The sequence below is a fragment of the Ziziphus jujuba genome, chromosome 10 (genome assembly GCF_031755915.1).
Source record: "Ziziphus jujuba cultivar Dongzao chromosome 10, ASM3175591v1".
NCBI lineage: Eukaryota > Viridiplantae > Streptophyta > Magnoliopsida > Rosales > Rhamnaceae > Ziziphus > Ziziphus jujuba.
In genome coordinates, this window is record NC_083388.1 from 17,881,530 (window position 1) to 17,894,479 (window position 12,950).

Below are 12,950 nucleotides of genomic sequence, written 5' to 3' on the forward strand. Positions count from 1 at the left end.
CTGCAACAAAAAGTCAATGTGGGCCCACTCAATCGAGACCTATTAATTTTGTCAAACTTGATAAATACATAAAAAAATTTCAACGTATTTCAGGATGGGATATTACATTCATTAACACCAAAGACATGTATTTAGTCAGGTAAGCAAAATTAGATTAGACCATGGATTAGCAAGCTGTTTAAGGAGCTTAAGCAACTGATCTACTTAGACATACTTGATGAAGTGGTATACTCGGATTTGACCACTCTCTCAACCAATGCAACAAACAACATATGTCAAGCTTCCATGGAACTACTTTAACTCAATGCAAGCGATATGGAACAAGCAAATGGTAAGTATTTATTCGACCAAAGTGTGTTAACATTACATTCACACCTATAATATTTTTTATGAAAAGCTCTTCGGTTTCATTGATAATTTGGGCAACAAAACTACATGGATTCATTCTTCTTTAATATATAATATAACTTGTATTCATACTTCTTTTATATATAATATATACACATAATATATCAATGAAAATTAAATCTTTTTTTTATCCATTTTTGTTTTGCAAAAACCTAACAACACTTATTCATAACCCAGTTTGAATAAATAGCTCATTAGTTGCTTAACATATTTGCAAAAGCGATGGCCGATAACAATAATATCAAGCCAAATAATTTTAAGTTTTCTTTAGAACCAATTCTACTTTACTTCAAACAATACATAATAACATTTTACATCCTTGCTTTTTTTTTTTTTTTTTTAATATGCCAACTTTGTTAAAAAGTTAAAAAATAATAATAATAAAGCGCAATTTAAGGTACCAGGAAAAAAGAAATGTATGGCCAAACGATATATATTTATATTTATGCTAAATCGTTTTGGATGCATTACTATCGGTGTCTCTTTATTTATTTAATTTGATTAAACTGGGAAGTTTTTTAAATTCATTAGCCCCATTTTTTATTTTTATGTTTTTTTTCCAACTCCAAGAAGCCACCTTGATAGCTGGATTCGCTGAGCAACCACCATTGGGACACGTCAACAAAATTCGAATGATCCAAAAATAAGAGTTTTTTTGGGAAAAAAAGAAAAAAAGAAAAAAAGAAAAAGAAATATATGATTATGAGGAGGAGAGAAACAAACAGGTTTTTGTTATAGTTGTTTGCTTGCAGATTGCAATGGGTGGCAAAAAGTCGGCCATTGCAACACTACCGCACAAATTCAAACCCTAAAATTATTTTTTTTTTGAAGGGGTTTTTGAATTATCCCTGAAATTTCAGAAAAGAATTGCCGGTTTCTCTCTCTCTCTTTCCCATTCTTTTTTTTTTTTTTTTTTTGGTTGCCTGGGTCCATGGATTCTATACTCGGGTTTCGGTTTCCGTCGAAATGTTCAAATTGGAACCCTAATTTCATGTTTGGTTGTCCAGAAATTGTCTGAAAGGGAAAAAAAAAAAAAAGAACAAAAAAACAAAAAAAACGAAGTAAAAGCTTTCAACATTTGAAATTTGCGAGTCTTTATGAAGGAGAGGCTTTACTTGATGCCACTCTTTGACTTCGTTGACGTGAGTTCTACTTATGTTTCTCGTGAACTGGAACAGCTTGTAAATCAAGATTCGAGGTTTTCCTTTTTCTTCAATTTTCTTTACGACCAAACACGGGGTAGTTAGTTGTTTTTCTTTTTTCTTTTTTTCTTCTTTTTTTCTTTGAATACAAGAAGAATCTCTTTTTTCGGAGATTGGGAGCGAAAGCAATGGACTCTGCTCATGGTTTTACTTCGTTGATCCAATTGGGCTTATCATCACCTTCTTCATCCTTTTCACTCCACCGGCATCCAATTTTCGCTCCTCCAATCTGCCAGAATCTCGCGGGAAGATTCTATCCTAGGGTTTGTCCCATAATCTATTGCAGACACCAAAATCCATACTTCATCGTCACAAAACAGAGTAAATTCCGAGAATTTAGGTTGTTCAAATCGGTTGAGTTGGACCAGTTTCTGACCAGCGACGATGAAGAGGAAATGGGTGAGGGTTTTTTCGAGGCAATTGAGGAATTGGAGCGGATGACGAGGGAACCATCCGATGTTCTTGAGGAAATGAACGAGCGGTTATCTGCCAGAGAATTGCAGCTTGTGCTGGTCTACTTTTCTCAGGAAGGTAGGGACTCATGGTGTGCACTAGAGGTGTTTGAGTGGCTTAGAAAAGAGAATAGGGTCGATAAGGAGACCATGGAGCTTATGGTTTCGATAATGTGTAGTTGGGTTAAGAAGCTGATTGAGGAGGAGCGTGATGTGGGTGATGTAGTTGACCTACTTGTGGACATGGATTGTGTTGGTCTGAAGCCAAGTTTTAGCATGATGGAGAAGGTGATATCTTTGTACTGGGAGATGGGTGAGAAAGAGAGATCGGTTCTGTTTGTGAAAGAGGTTTTGAGACGTGGAATAGCTTGTTCGGAGGATGATGGAGATGGACACAAGGGAGGGCCTACTGGATATCTTGCTTGGAAAATGATGGTAAGCTTCTTTTGATTCATTTCTAAATATTATGGTATTCAGTTTGTAGATACTCACTTCAAGATGCAGTTTTGGTTTGTTCTTGTATATAATGTAATGTAGATTGTAGAATGAGGCTTTTACTTCCTTATTGCTTGCTAACCTTAGATGAGATTGGTCTCGTGGATGATAATTTTTGTGCCATCTTCCACCACTGGTATTATATTTGTGGTTTGAAATTGATTTGATGTCCTGTGAATCGAATTAGAAGGCATTGCATGTAGTGCTTAATTCCTTTGTTATTGGATTTGTACTTGCTTGTTTCATATTGGCTGTAATAAATTTCATTTTGAATGTTGATCTTACTTGTTTCAAATTGAAATAGTGCTTGTATCCAATTGAAATAGTGGTAACAATACCTACCATGTTTCGGCCAAATGTGCATTATATAGATGAAATTGTAACATTTTATTTTTTGATAAATGAAATTCCATTATGAAATTAAACTGCAAATGCATCAAAAACCAGCCAAATAAGCGCCCATCCCATAACTTTAGCCAAGAAAAAGAGAAAAGAAGCACCCATCCCACAATTTAAAAGACTTAAAATCTTACTGACAAAAAACACTAAGATGTTAACCAAATAAACAACATAGTGCTGGTAGGCGGCCCTTACTAACAGGGGAGTAACCTATTCAATTAACAGCTCTCAACTGAAATTAGACAAAAAGAGGAAGCTACCACCTTGCAGATTTTCTATTCATAGGTCATCCATAATCATTACCCAATAACGAACAAGCAATTTCTCATCTTAATACCCTTTGTACTTTATGCACTTGATTCCACTGATTGCTAATATATATTGCAACTCTTCCATCCAAATTTTGTTAGATAAGAGTCAATGAAATATCTTGGAAGCAGTGGGACAAAAAGCCTTAAGGGGCAAAGAATGAAACCATGGAAGCTCACTGTTCTTAGCTTCTGTTTGGTGATTGGTAAACAAACTAGCAAATATCAGCTCTCATAAATCTCATACATGCAAAAGCTACTTTCAGAATTGAAATGGTCATGATTCTTAATTATGCTAGAAATATATAACCTTGCAGTATGAGCCTCAGTATCAATCTACCCATGGTAGGATGACGATTCTTACTTGCCTGATATTTTATGTTAATCACAACATTGTTCAATTACTTAACCATTCTTAGCCTACTTGACTTTGAACATTTAGTTTTTTGGACAAATGTTTATAGATTTAAGTCACATGTTTTAAAATCTGTACATTTCTCGTTTTTTCTTTTTTTTCTTTTTTTGGAAGCTTATATGAATAAATATGTGCAATGTATTTCATCAGGCTGAGGGGAACTATATGGGTGCTGTCAAGTTGGTGGTCAATATAAGAGAATCTGGGTTGAAGCCAGAAGTTTACAGCTACCTCATTGCCATGACTGCTGTGGTTAAGGAGCTGAATGAATTTGCAAAAGCCTTACGCAAGTTGAAAGGTTTTGCAAAGGATGGGCTGGTAGCTGAAGTTGACACAGAAAATGCTGGGCTTATCAAGAAGTATCAATCAGATCTTCTAGCTGTTGGAGTACGCTTGTCCAATTGGATTACTCAAGAGGGAAGCTCTTCACTCTCTGGGGTGGTTCATGAAAGGCTCCTTGCCATGTATGTTTGTGCTGGTCGTGGACTTGAGGCCGAAAGACAATTATGGGAAATGAAACTTGTGGGTAAGGAAGCTGATGGGGACCTTTATGACATTGTTTTAGCCATTTGCGCATCCCAAAAGGAGGCTAGTGCCATAGCAAGGTTGCTCACTAGATTGGAGGCTACGAGCTCTCTACGCAAGAAAAAAAGCCTTTCATGGTTGTTAAGAGGTTATATTAAAGGGGGACATTTCGATAATGCTGCAGAAACGGTATTTAAAATGCTTGATTTGGGTTTGCCTCCAGAGTATTTGGATAGGGCAGCTGTGTTGCAGGGTCTACGAAGGAGGATCCATCGATCCGGTGGCTTAGAAACCTACCTCAAGCTTTGTAAGCGCCTTTCTGACAACAATTTGATCGGACCTTGTCTTCTATATCTGTATATAAAGAAATATAAGCTCTGGATCATAAAAATGATTTGAAGATATAATAGATGGTTAGATCAAGATATAATAGCACCTAGAACCTAATTTCTGGGTGCTTTTTGCACGTTAATTTTGTACAGTTTTTGTATCGCTATTAGCAGTAAAGTTGTATGTGTGAACAATGTCCTGGGAAGACCAACCGAATTATGTAAAAATTGTTCTCCCATGTATTGTTTATGAGATCGAATATTTGTATTTGCTACTGTAAACTGTAATAAAGCTTCAACATAATGTAACTATACTTGGTATGAATTGCGCAGTATGTTTTCAGTGTTCTCCATTTCCTCCTAGTTTACTCCTTGAATGCCTGTTTTATGGTGAACTGCAACCTGTACTAGGTAAAGCCAGATTACAGGAGCATAACGCTTTGCTGATGAAAAGCCAACTTACGAGGAAAATCCTTGAAGCTGCCATAATAATCTTTTATCTATTCATTTTGCCCCACTCATTATTCAGCTACAAAATACACATTATTTATCATATCTGCTTAAATATTAGGTGGTCAGAAATGGTTAGTCGGGCTTTCTTTATCCAGGCCATTCTTTATGGACCTTGAAGACCATTAATATTATAATTGCGTTGGCATGGATTGGTTTGTAGGGTACAAAGATATCTTCTGAATTGCATTATTGGAGCTGGTGGTGAGATTTTTTAATGAGTGTTGCTACAGTCACTGAATTATTTAGCAGATTATGAATATAAGGAATCTTTTTTATTGAGTGGGTGCTATGGATGTTCACGTGTATATTATGTGATGTGTTATGACTTTCAAATATTTTATGCACCTTATAATGGGGTTGTTAGGGAGCTGAAATTAGCTGACATTATTAATATGTTATCCATAAACCTGTAAAGACGTCCATTTTCGCATTAAATTCCCTGTGAAGTGTGAATTATATCTAACTTTTTGCGTTTCTTTGCATTGATTTCTCTGGTACACCATGATGTCTGACCTGATAGCATCCAAATGGACCAGCTTGAACCTGAATACTTATATGGACCCGATCACAGTTCAAAATTTTTAGGTTTTATTAATTTAATTTTTTTAAGAACCAATACCCCATTGAAGAATGAGTTATTGCCAAAGATAGTTGATTTGAATTATTTGGGTATGTAAAGCTAACAATTTGTTGTCAATGTGTTTGAATGGCAGAGCTTTGGTTGCCCGGTTGGCTGTGCATATAAGTTTAATAGGAATGTTTTCTTTGCATTCGTTTGGTTGATGTGCAATGAGCGCCCCGTAGTTCCTGGATTGCCAGCTGAAGAGAGGACAGCCATGTGCAGAAAAGCTAGGCATAACAATTTTTCATAATATTATATGCACACCCATTGGAAATAAAAATCAAGGTAGTTTGAATCTGAGTAATGCTTCCTTCCATGATTGCATCTCTTTCAGTTTCAATGATTTTAAAAGGTATATTGAATGGAGGAATTTTCATCTCAAGAGAACCGACATGTTAGAATACTATCAAGCATTAATTAGTTCATCCAATGGCTTATCACTTGCAACATAACCATCTCTTGTTTAACCAAATTAGCCATGTGGATAAGAAAATTATTCTCTCATCTCAACATGTTTTGATATATAAAGAACTTAATTCCAATATTACATTATTATATTGAAAACTTATTAATATATCAAAGTTGTTAGATTGTTATTTGTCTAATTAGATTTTTAATTTAAAACATTAATCACATTTAATATTTAATACATTTTTTCAGTTTATGAAGAAACAAAGTGACATTAAGATGTAAAGAAATTATTATATGAAGTTGTGTATATATGCAATATTAAATCGTATAAATTACTTTTAAGAAATTACTAACATTACATTGAAAACGGTTTCTTACTTCCATATATTGATTTTATCATCCTTGCGTGTATGCATTTTAGGAAGCCTCGATTAAAAACAGAGTTTGGTTGTTTTCTTTAGATTTTGCAAATTGGCTTTGTAAGTATCAGAAGCAAACTGATAAAACGAAACAAACTGTTCAGAATGGTCACATGGGTTCCTTGACATGCCATCACATTTTCTTGGCACTATGCATTATACTACTCAGACCCCTGATTGGCATATATTCTTTTTCTTTTTCTTTCTTTCTTTTCTTTCCTTTTTTTTTTTTTTTTTTTTTTTGGGGGGGGGGGGGGGGAATTTTTTACTTCTCTTAATTTTTTGGTTGGAGATGGTGGGGTAGGTGTTGCAGAGGGTGGGGGAGTATATATTCTTGTTCTATCATTGTTTTTTTTCTAGATAAGGGCAACAACTTGTAATAACCTCTAGCTTTCTTTAAATTATTAACTTCATTTTTTTTTCTTTTTTTTTTTTGGGTTTTTAATGAGTAATATTTTAGTCATCCAACTGTAGGGCAAAAGCTCCTCGTGGAAGAAAGACCACCATATATTTACAATTCAATCTTAGTTATTAAAAGGTGTACTTAGATCTAAGGCTTTGATTTCCTAACATATTCATATAATTTGGTGCATATGAACCTTTTTCATCCATAGACTATTTTTATTTTTTATTTTTTATTTTTTGGTTCCAATGTTGACTTATTCATGCATATGCACAGATTCATTTATTATTTAGATTTGATTTTGTGTCTCCAAAGTTTTTAGAACTAGAGACCCTCATTGTTCCCTGGTGACAAATTGCAGAATCGTATACGATTTTTTAGACTATTACTTATTACTAATAGTGACTGATTAAATACTAGTGGTTGCAATTATACATATGATAGTGAATCCCACATTAAAATTTTCTTAAAAGAAATTAAAAATAAATATTATACTTACAGCCAACGCATTGTTGGTAATTACATATTGAAGAATCTCTCAACTAATTGAATAAGAATATAATTCTAAATTGGATACTATTTACATTTTTCTTTTTTTGAAAATAGTTAGTAAGCAAATTCATTGTTTTTTCTCATCTTTGTTTTTTTTATTGAAAAATTATTTTAACCTCGTTTTACAAATGAGGACGCAAATAATAGATTAAAAGTTTGGAAAATAATTATAAATTGAAGAAGTTGGCAAGGAAAAATGCTGCTCCTAGATTAAAGGGCAGGTTAGGTGTTTGATAAGACTCACAAACTAATTTTAGTTAGTGTTATTCACAACCTTACTCTATGTTCATGCCTTTGCTTAATATGCAATATCATTTCAATCCACCTTTTTAATTTATTTACTTATTTATTTTATTAGAAGCCAACAAACAAACAAAAATGGTGGTTTTTTATTTTTTATTAATATCTCAACTTAACCCACCTCTGTAATTAGTTTAATTGGCAATTAAGAATGAAGATAGCTTAACGAATAAAGTTTTGGGCTTGAGATAGCCTGATGAAAAAAAAAAAAAAAAAAAAAAAACTGTATTATAACGAGTTGACCGGCACACTTGAGTGGGTCCCACTTTACAAGAAATTGAGTACGTGGCATAAATGGAGTGGTTAATGATAGTGGGTTACTTGAACTGAAACTCTTTGATTTGGAGTGAGCCACCTAATCAACTGGAAATGGTTTCCGGTAACCAAAAACTCAATCCTTGGGGTGGAGGGGCTTTGCTTGCTTAAAGAATCTGTCCCCTCCCCATGAAAGAAAGTCCAAGAAAGATGCGAAAAGCATTTTCCTTTCTTATTTTCTCGAGAATCTAACGCCATATTGTATGCTTATACTGGCTTAATAATACTCTACTTCACTACCATTGCCCTTTATCTCTCTTGGGCGAATTCTTTTTTTTTTTTTCCAAGGCCAGAGGTAAACCATCCTCTCCTTCACTACTCTCTATTTTTATTCAACTTCGAAATTTTGATTTCAAACTGTTTGAAATTATATATGCATTGGATATATATTTCTCCGTAAAATTATAAAAAATAAAAAAAATGCGTGGTCTTAAGCTCCTAGACAGATTCAAGAGCGCTCAAGTTCACGCTTTTAGTCCCCCCGAAGCTTCCACCGGAAAAACCCATGTTGGAGCGAGCAAAGCTAAGCTTAACAGTCACCTAATAAAATCTTTTGGGTCAAACTCAAAACCCAAATCGGCCAACTCAATCTCAGTCGCTGAAGCTCTTCTACTTCTACCTTATGGACTCCCTGCAACTGAACTCCTTGAGCCCACCATAGATGCTTACCTTAAGCCAGTCGATTTCGTCGATACCTTGGCCGATTTCTATCGCCGCTTAGAGAGTTGCAAATCGCAGTCCCAGAAATCGTCTTTGTACGTCGAGCAGTACTCGCTCCTGCGTGGCGTCGGAGATCCGAAGCTGCTGCGCCGATGCCTCCGTGCAGCTCGGCAACACGCTGTGGATGTGCATTCCAAGGTTGTGCTCTCTGCGTGGTTGAGGTTCGAGAGGAGAGAGGATGAATTTGTGGGTGTCTCGTCCATGGATTGTGGTGGGCATATCCTTGAGTGTCCTAAGGCTGCTTTGGTATATGGGTATGATCCTAATTTAAATTGTAATCGTTGCCAATGTGGTTTTGACTCTTCTGAGACAATTAATGTCCCGATCTTTAAGGAAAATGATTGTTCGCTTTTGGAGGAAAGTGATATTTCGTTTTCCATTGGTGATGAAGAAATCAATTGTGTCCGGTACAGAATAGCTGCTCTTTCAGGCCCATTTAATGCTATGCTGTATGGTAGTTTCAAGGAGTCGAAAATGATCAACATTGATTTTTCTCATAATGGGATTTCTGCCGAAGGGATGAGAGCTGTAGAGGTGTATAGTAGGACTGGTAGGTTGGACTCTTTCGGTCCAAAGGTTCTTGTGGAGTTGCTTTCCTTTGCGAATAGATTCTGTTGTGAGGAGATGAAGTCTGCCTGTGATGCTCATTTGGCTTCATTTGTTGGTACTGTTGAGGATGCATTGGTTCTTATTGAATATGGTTTGGAGGAGACGGCAAATCTTCTTGTAGCTTTCTGCTTGCAGGTTTTGCTGCGAGGGCTACCAGATTCTCTGTATAGTCCGAAGGTGATGAAATTTCTGTGTAGCTCCAAGACTAGGGAGAGATTGGCCATGTTGGGGCATGCTTCCTTCTTGTTGTATTATTTCCTTAGCCAGGTGGCTATGGAGGAAAGCATGATCGACAACACAACCGTGATGCTGTTGGAGAGGTTAGGAGAGTGTGCAACGGAGAGGTGGCAAAAGGCGCTTGCAACGCACCAATTGGGTTGCATTTTGCTCGACAGAAGAGAGTTCAACGATGCCCAACGTTGTTTTGAGGAAGCTGCCAAGGCAGGTCATGTTTATTCATTTGCTGGTATTGCAAGAGCTAAGCACCATCAGGGGCAACAATATTCAGCCTATAAGTTGATGTGTTCCGTCATCTCCAAGGATAGACCAGCTGGGTGGATGTATCAAGAACGTTCTCTCTATAACATAGGGAAGGAGAAGGTTCAAGATTTAAGCAGTGCCACTGAATTGGATCCCACACTTTCTTTTCCATATAAATTTAGAGCTGTTGTCAAGGCGGAAGAGAAGCAAATTATGGCTGCCATTTCAGAGATTAACAAAATAATTGGGTTTAAGCTCTCACCTGACTCCCTCGAATTGCGGGCATGGTTCTTCATTGCACTGGAAGATTATGAAAGCGCTTTAACAGATATCCGTGTCATATTAACTTTAGAACCCAATTACATGATGTTTCACGGCAAGGTTAGAGGGGATTACTTGGTTGAGCTCCTAAGCCATCGAGTTCAACAACTGAGTCAGGCTGATTGCTGGATGTGCCTCTATGAGAGATGGTCTTCTGTCGATGACATTGGCTCTCTGGCTATCATTCATCAGATGCTGGAAAATAATCCTGTAAATAGCCTCTTGCGGTTTAGGCAATCTCTTCTTCTTTTGCGGTAAGTTTTTTCCAAATATTGTTTTAGCTTTCTATCTTACCCACTGCGGTTTGTGTTGTTGTTGTTGTTTTATGTATGTATCTATATTTATGGGCCCTGACGTTCTTATCTCATTTCAGAAGTTCCTCATACTTCTATTTTAAGTATTATTTCTGATTTTCCGGAGACCCACTTAAGTTGCATGTTCTAATTGGTAGAAACCAAAATTCTCTTCTACAACTTAGTTAACTCGTATCTGCTCATATCTGATTCTTCATATGTGTTTCTAAGAGGGGATTATATATCATCCCTTATCTGCGTCATTCTAATTGCTTGCATATTGGTTAGATGAACTATATCTATTGTTAATCTATGACAAGGGTTATCTCTTGAATTGTACATTCAGTGCCATGACTACTTCATGTTAAATGTGGATGTCTTAGGTTAAATTGTCAGAAAGCCGCAATGCGCAGTTTGAGGTTGGCTAGAAACCATTCTAGCTCTGAGCATGAAAGGCTGGTCTATGAAGGATGGATTTTATATGACACTGGCAATCGTGAAGAAGCTCTTTCTAGGGCTGAGAAGTCTGTTTCTATTCAGCGATCATTTGAAGCCTATTTCCTTATAGCTTATGCATTGGCAGACTCGAATCTTGATTCTGAATCATCATCTCATGTTATTGAACTTCTGAAGGAAGCTCTTAAATGTCCTTCAGATGGTCTGAGGAAAGGACAGGTGAGAATTATCTCTGCTTTGTTATTTGGTGGTATGATTCAATGCACTTTTGTGATCTTGCATTGTGATATATTGCAGGCGTTAAACAATTTAGGTAGTATTTATGTGGATTGTAGTAATCTGGATCTGGCAGCAGAATGCTACATGAATGCCCTAGACATTAAGCATACAAGAGCTCATCAAGGGTTGGCACGTGTTTATCATTTAAAAAATCAACGGAAAGCTGCATATGATGAGATGACCAAGCTAATAGAGAAGGCACAGAATAATGCATCAGCTTATGAGAAACGGTCAGAGTACTGCGACCGTGAGATGGCAAAAAATGATCTTGATATGGCATCAGAATTGGATCCACTGAGAACATATCCATACAGATATAGGGCAGCAGGTAATCTGATCCTTATCTCCCTTTTTTTGTTCCGTCTTGTTAGCTGTTCGTTTTATTGGCTTTTTTAATTTTTGTTATAATGGGGGTGGGGGTAATTCAAACTTGGAACCTTTGTCCAAAAAAATTGTAGCTTTGCTATTAGGCTGTTCCTGAGGGGGTGACTATGTCCTCTCCACCCCCTTCTACTAGGGTATTCATGTTGCATGCTTGCGTATTTCTTCTATCATTGTTATTTAAAAAAAGTCATCTGGTAAACCCAAAATTGAATTAATATGCCAAATTGCATGTCACCAGTCTTGATGGATGACCAAAAGGAACATGAAGCTGTAGAGGAGCTTACAAAGGCCATAGCTTTCAGGCCTGACTTGCAGATGCTCCATCTTCGAGCTGCATTTTATGATTCCATGGGGGATGTCTTTTCTGCTGTACAAGATTGTCAAGCAGCTCTCGCCTTGGATCCCAACCACTCGGACACTCTTGATCTGTATAAACGAGCACGCAATTCAGCTATTAATGAATGACAAGTAATTCACCATATTTATGATGCTCTCCATATCAATATGTGGGATGTGGGATTTGTTGTGGCCAGTGCTGAGGGATGAAATCTTGGGGACTCCATTCCTTAATCTAAAAATAATGTTCCAGAAATCAAGTTGTAAAGGTGGCAGGCAGGCAAAGTTGCCAAGCAAGGGGAAAGAAATGGGTCTGGGAAAAAAGGAGGAAGCATGGAGTTGGCATGTAGATATGGCATTGTAGATGGGATGGGGATAAATCAACAGTTTGCCAGCAAACTTTTAGACCACTTTAGTGAAAGGAGGTTATGCCACAAAAGAATCACGGCATTCTTATGTTCAACCTGGAGCATGGATTGAAGGTAGCTTTTTGTGTTGTAACTTATACCATGGTAAATTAAAAATTGTATAAGCATCACCTTAGGCATCTTGTCAGAATTACAATTTAGATTACCATTCCTCTTGTACATGAACAAAGCCTTAAAAACAATCAAATCTCTTGTTTGTTTTTACAATATAGTTGCACTTTTCTTTCGTGCTGGTTAAAAGTCCTTTTCATGCCAGAAGAACATGGAAATTCTCTCCCCTATGATTGGGGTGATTGTCTCCAGTTATTGTGGACCTGTAGATTCAAACAAGCAAAAGTGATGCCACTGTCTTAGAAAATAAAAATGTCTGGTGGTAGACAGGCTCATCTTTTTCGCTTAGTCTGTATGGCAGACCCAGAATCAAATTCTCATAAGAAAGTCCAAAATGGTATTCTTTCTCAAATTCCACTTTCATCAAGAATCTGATTGCTTTAAACAATAGTATGCCTCTTTTTATTTTATGCCAAACATGCTATGCCTCTAAAGAAGATAGGAAAAGATATAGGAAATGGAATG

At 36.6% G+C, this 12,950-nt stretch overlaps 2 protein-coding genes across 2 annotated transcripts; both read left to right on the top strand.

Annotated features, from left to right (window-relative positions):
• The first annotated feature begins 1,007 nt into the window (after positions 1-1,007).
• On the top strand, positions 1,008-4,868 carry LOC107411509 (pentatricopeptide repeat-containing protein At2g30100, chloroplastic). Its single transcript, XM_016019107.4, has 2 exons — positions 1,008-2,497; positions 3,830-4,868. Exons 1-2 carry the CDS (start codon positions 1,739-1,741, stop codon positions 4,601-4,603), a joined length of 1,533 nt encoding a protein of 510 aa, XP_015874593.1. The 5' UTR covers positions 1,008-1,738; the 3' UTR covers positions 4,604-4,868.
• A 3,229-nt stretch (positions 4,869-8,097) lies between these two features.
• On the top strand, positions 8,098-12,581 carry LOC107411508 (ethylene-overproduction protein 1). The gene is made up of 4 exons (XM_016019106.4): positions 8,098-10,452; positions 10,875-11,166; positions 11,245-11,554; positions 11,849-12,581. Exons 1-4 carry the CDS (start codon positions 8,489-8,491, stop codon positions 12,073-12,075), a joined length of 2,793 nt encoding a protein of 930 aa, XP_015874592.2. The 5' UTR covers positions 8,098-8,488; the 3' UTR covers positions 12,076-12,581.
• Positions 12,582-12,950: the final 369 nt, after the last annotated feature.

What these genes read in the sequence shown, in the direction of transcription:
- LOC107411509 (XM_016019107.4), top strand. Translation starts at nt 1,739, where the DNA reads ATGGACTCTGCTCATGGTTTTACTTCGTTGATCCAATTGGGCTTATCA. An exon ending in ATCTTGCTTGGAAAATGATG is followed by an intron (nt 2,498 to 3,829) that starts GTAAGCTTCTTT and finishes GTATTTCATCAG; the next exon opens with GCTGAGGGGAACTATATGGG.
- LOC107411508 (XM_016019106.4), top strand. Translation starts at nt 8,489, where the DNA reads ATGCGTGGTCTTAAGCTCCTAGACAGATTCAAGAGCGCTCAAGTTCAC. An exon ending in CAATCTCTTCTTCTTTTGCG is followed by an intron (nt 10,453 to 10,874) that starts GTAAGTTTTTTC and finishes TGGATGTCTTAG; the next exon opens with GTTAAATTGTCAGAAAGCCG. An exon ending in ATACAGATATAGGGCAGCAG is followed by an intron (nt 11,555 to 11,848) that starts GTAATCTGATCC and finishes GCATGTCACCAG; the next exon opens with TCTTGATGGATGACCAAAAG.